This window comes from Emiliania huxleyi, assembly GCF_000372725.1.
Source record: "Emiliania huxleyi CCMP1516 unplaced genomic scaffold EMIHUscaffold_949, whole genome shotgun sequence".
Classification (NCBI taxonomy): domain Eukaryota; phylum Haptophyta; order Isochrysidales; family Noelaerhabdaceae; genus Emiliania; species Emiliania huxleyi.
The window spans coordinates 1-3,551 of record NW_005194956.1 but is presented as its reverse complement, the minus strand read 5'-3'; the positions used below and the strand labels follow the sequence as shown (position 1 = coordinate 3,551).

Here is a 3,551-nt window from a genome sequence, read left to right as displayed (position 1 = left end):
GACCCACGCGACCCGCGCGTTGGCCGGGGGGACCTCCGAGGGCTGCCCCTTGCCCCTAAACCGGGGGGGACCAGGCTCGGGGGGGCCCCGGAAAATCCCCCCCCCCCCCCCCCGGGGAGGTGTCCGTTCGGGCGCCGCAGCAACGCGGACGGGGAGGGGATGACAACCTAGACTCAGCATTCATCGTGGAATGAGAATGGTGAGAACTACCCGTGGAGGCCCGACGGGAGGCCCCCCATTTTCGGGACGGCGTAGAAGGCGCGCAGCCGCAGCTCCTTGTACTTACAGGGGGGTTCCGACAGGGCTGAGGCGAGGACGGGGGAGGCGGCCCAGCCGAGGCGTCGGTCACTTCGGGGAGTGGAAAACCATCCCCATTTTGTGCGTGCGGGAGGTGAGGACGCGCTCCTCCAGTCCCGGGGGGGGGGGGGGGGGGTGTCAGAGCTCCAGGCGGTGATGGCGGCTGTTCTGGCGGCCGGCTATCGTCCGGCTCAGAAGTGTGGGCCTGTGCGCGCCAAAATGGAGACGCGCAAGGGACACGGCACCCGCAAGGGACTCGCGGAGGGGTCCGTCTTCAGTGCGAGCGGCGAGGGCGCGCGAGCCTGCTCGGGCGGGTCCGTCGACCCGGCCGGCACCTGCCGCTCCAGCGCCCCGATGTACCCGTGCCCAAAGTGGACGTGAAACACCCTCCGCCCGACTTGAAACTCGTGCCCGCGCATCGCCGTCGCCGGCTGAACCTCGGCGTCCAGCGGGATGAGCGCCGAGGAGGAGGGCACCGACGGCGCGCCCGCAGGACGGATCACCGGCGACACAGACATGGGCGTGCTGCCGGCAGAGCTGTTGGCCGAGAGCCGCGGCTTCTTCTCCGCGCGCTCCTGCGCCCCGACTGACGGCCGCCGCGACTCGCGGCTGCCGCGGCTCCGCGCGGAGGCGGCGTCCGGGCGTCGGGCTGAGCCCTCGCTCTGCGTCGCGCGCGGTCGGACCGGCGCCTCGCCCTCCCTGCCCGCTGATGCGTTGCCGCCGAGGCTGCCGCCGCCGCCGCCCGCTGCGCCGTCCAGGTCCATCTCAAACTGCATCTCGGACGACTCGGGCGCGGCGGCAGGGCCCATCCGCGGACTCGGGCCGGCGGGCTGGCTTCTGGCACGCCGGGGAGCGCCTGGCGCGGCGGTCGAGCTCATGCAGCAGCGGCGGTGTTCCACGGGGGCGCCTGCAGGCATCGGCGGAGGGGAGGGGCGCGGGATCGGCGGGCGCGCGCCGGGGCACGCGCAGCACGCGCGACCGCAAAGGAGCCGGAAGGGGCGCCCGCCGCAAGGGGGGCGGAGTGCGCCCGGCGGTGCGACGAAAGTAGAAAGGAGGGAGGAGCCGCGGACCTTCGCACTGTGTCGAGCTCTTGCCGGCAGGTACTCTGCGATGAACAGTGGCGCGTTTTCTTTTTCTTCAAGCTTAGAGAGTACAAGCCCCTCTCACTGCAGACTGGCACGAACTAGCAGTCGATAGCAGGAGAAAAAGAAAGCGGTGAAATGTCGGCGGCGCTTTTCGGCTTGTTGCTTGGCAGCTCTGCTGCGGCGCTCCGCTTCTCTCCGCCTGCTTCCCCCCCCCCCGCCGCCGCCCACCCCGCCGCCAGAGCCTCGCCGCCGGTCGCTGGTTTCTGGAGCCGGATTCGCGGGCGATCGACCCGAACGGCGCCTCCGCCTTCGCCTTCGCCGCCTGCCGCGACTCCGTCTACCGCGGTGCTCAACCCGCCCACGCCTGGCCTCACGCACCTCGAGGACGAGGCCGCGTATCGCGCCAAACTTGCGCAGGCAGAAAGTGAGAGCCGCGTCGTGTGCATCAAGTTTTATGCGTCGTGGTGCAGAGCGTGCAAAGCGATGGCGCCAAAGTACAAGCGCGTGGCCGACGACTGGCCCGAGATTGAGTTTTGCGAGGTGCTGTTCGACACCAACAAGGCGCTGTGCAAGGGCCTCGGCATAAAGGTCCTCCCATACATAGAGGTTGTGGCGGGCTCGGCTGGAAAGGCATCGACCGACCTCCACCCCGCCGGCCCTGTCCCACCCCACCCTGTCCCATCCCGCCGGCCCTGTTCCGCAGGTGGAGGGCTTCTCCTGCGGGCCGAGCAAGATCAGCTCGCTCATGGAGAAGCTCGAGGTGCACTCTGGCTGCGAGGAGATTCCGTGCACGAGCGTGGCAGACCAGCTTGATATGATCGAGCGACTGTGACCACCCTTTCTGTCCACTCGCACCATGTGAGTGAGAGTGACTCGACTCTCTGTGCGAGGTGTTTGCTTCCCCGCCGGATTGCAGGCAGGAAGGCTCACTCTGCAATGGTCGTCGCGCTATCCGCTAGAGCAGCTTCGAAGGGCAAGGGGGGAGAGCGCGCTCGCGACAGTGCGTCGGCATCCAGTGGAGGGCTCCAAATAATAAATAACGAGAGCGCCGCGAGCTCGAGCCTGACCGACCTCTACCGCCAAATCTCGCCACGGGCCACCACCGCCGCCGCGGCGGGTGGCGGTGAGGCACTTCCGGCCGAGGCGATGCTGGAGTGCTCCGCGCTCCTCGCGTTCCAGCGCGAGAGTGTCCGTTGGGCGCTGCGTCGGGAGGCACCGAGAGGGACAAAATGGCGCAAATGGTCAAATCAAGGTTTTGTAACGCGAGCTGTGCCACAGTGAAATGGAACTAGCCATAAGGGGGGTGTGGGCGCGTGTGGGCGCGGGGCCTGAGAGAGGACACGTACTCGTACATATGTGTAACGCAGAACGAGATCGCACATTGCGTATGCCATACTTTTACATGCACAGGCTGACCCACAGGACAGAAGTAATACACACACGCAGAGGACAAGACTAGACAGTTTTCTAGAGTGTATAGATTACGCGCGCATTAGGTACTGTATGGCATTACGCCCAGTCCAGAGATATGTGTGTGTGTGTGTGTGTGTGTGTGTGTGTGCCCGCGGGGAAGCACCGCCACACCGGGGGTGTGGCGCGATCTCGGATGATCATGTCGGGCCCACGTCTCCGGGAGCTCACCGCAAGCCGAGCCGCTCGAGGTCGTCCGCCGGCATGTAGCCGCGGCCGAGCAGCTCCGGCCCGTGCTCCTCGACCGCCGCCCGCACCGCAGCCGACCAGCTGGTCGGGGACGCCTCGCCTACGGCAATCAAGGCCGAGTCACGGCTCGGCGCGGTCGCAGCTTGTGGGGAACGCCGCCTCGCCGGTGGTGAGCGTGATGCCCGCCTCGGCAAAGGTGCGCCGCCAGCCCGAGCCGAGGATGGAGAACTTTTGCACCGTGATCGGGTGGATGAAGGACTTAGCGACGCCCCAAGCGGTCCGAAAGACGAGCGGCGCCTGCTCTCGGTTTCAGACGGACGGGAGTGAGAGGGAAGGGGGGGGGGGGGGTCTCTCGTGGTCCGGAGGGCGAGGGGCGCGCGTTGATGACGTAGAAGCGGAAGGCTGTCTCGGGGTAGTGCCATCCTAAGGACAGCTCCGAGAAGGTTCCGAGAAGGTTCCTAGCCTACGGGCCTCGGGGTAGTGCCCAGCCGAAGGTCTCGTTGACCCGCT

The 3,551-nt window shown here is 67.4% G+C and overlaps 1 protein-coding gene across 1 annotated transcript; it reads left to right on the top strand.

The window, feature by feature from the left end:
* Positions 1–1,517: 1,517 nt before the first annotated feature.
* EMIHUDRAFT_431430 (hypothetical protein) lies at positions 1,518–2,766 on the top strand (the record flags this gene model as incomplete). The annotated part of the gene is made up of 2 exons (XM_005756811.1): positions 1,518–2,360; positions 2,682–2,766. One exon carries the CDS (start codon positions 1,518–1,520, stop codon positions 2,193–2,195), a length of 678 nt encoding a protein of 225 aa, XP_005756868.1. The 3' UTR covers positions 2,196–2,360; positions 2,682–2,766.
* Between the last annotated feature and the right edge of the window lie 785 nt (positions 2,767–3,551).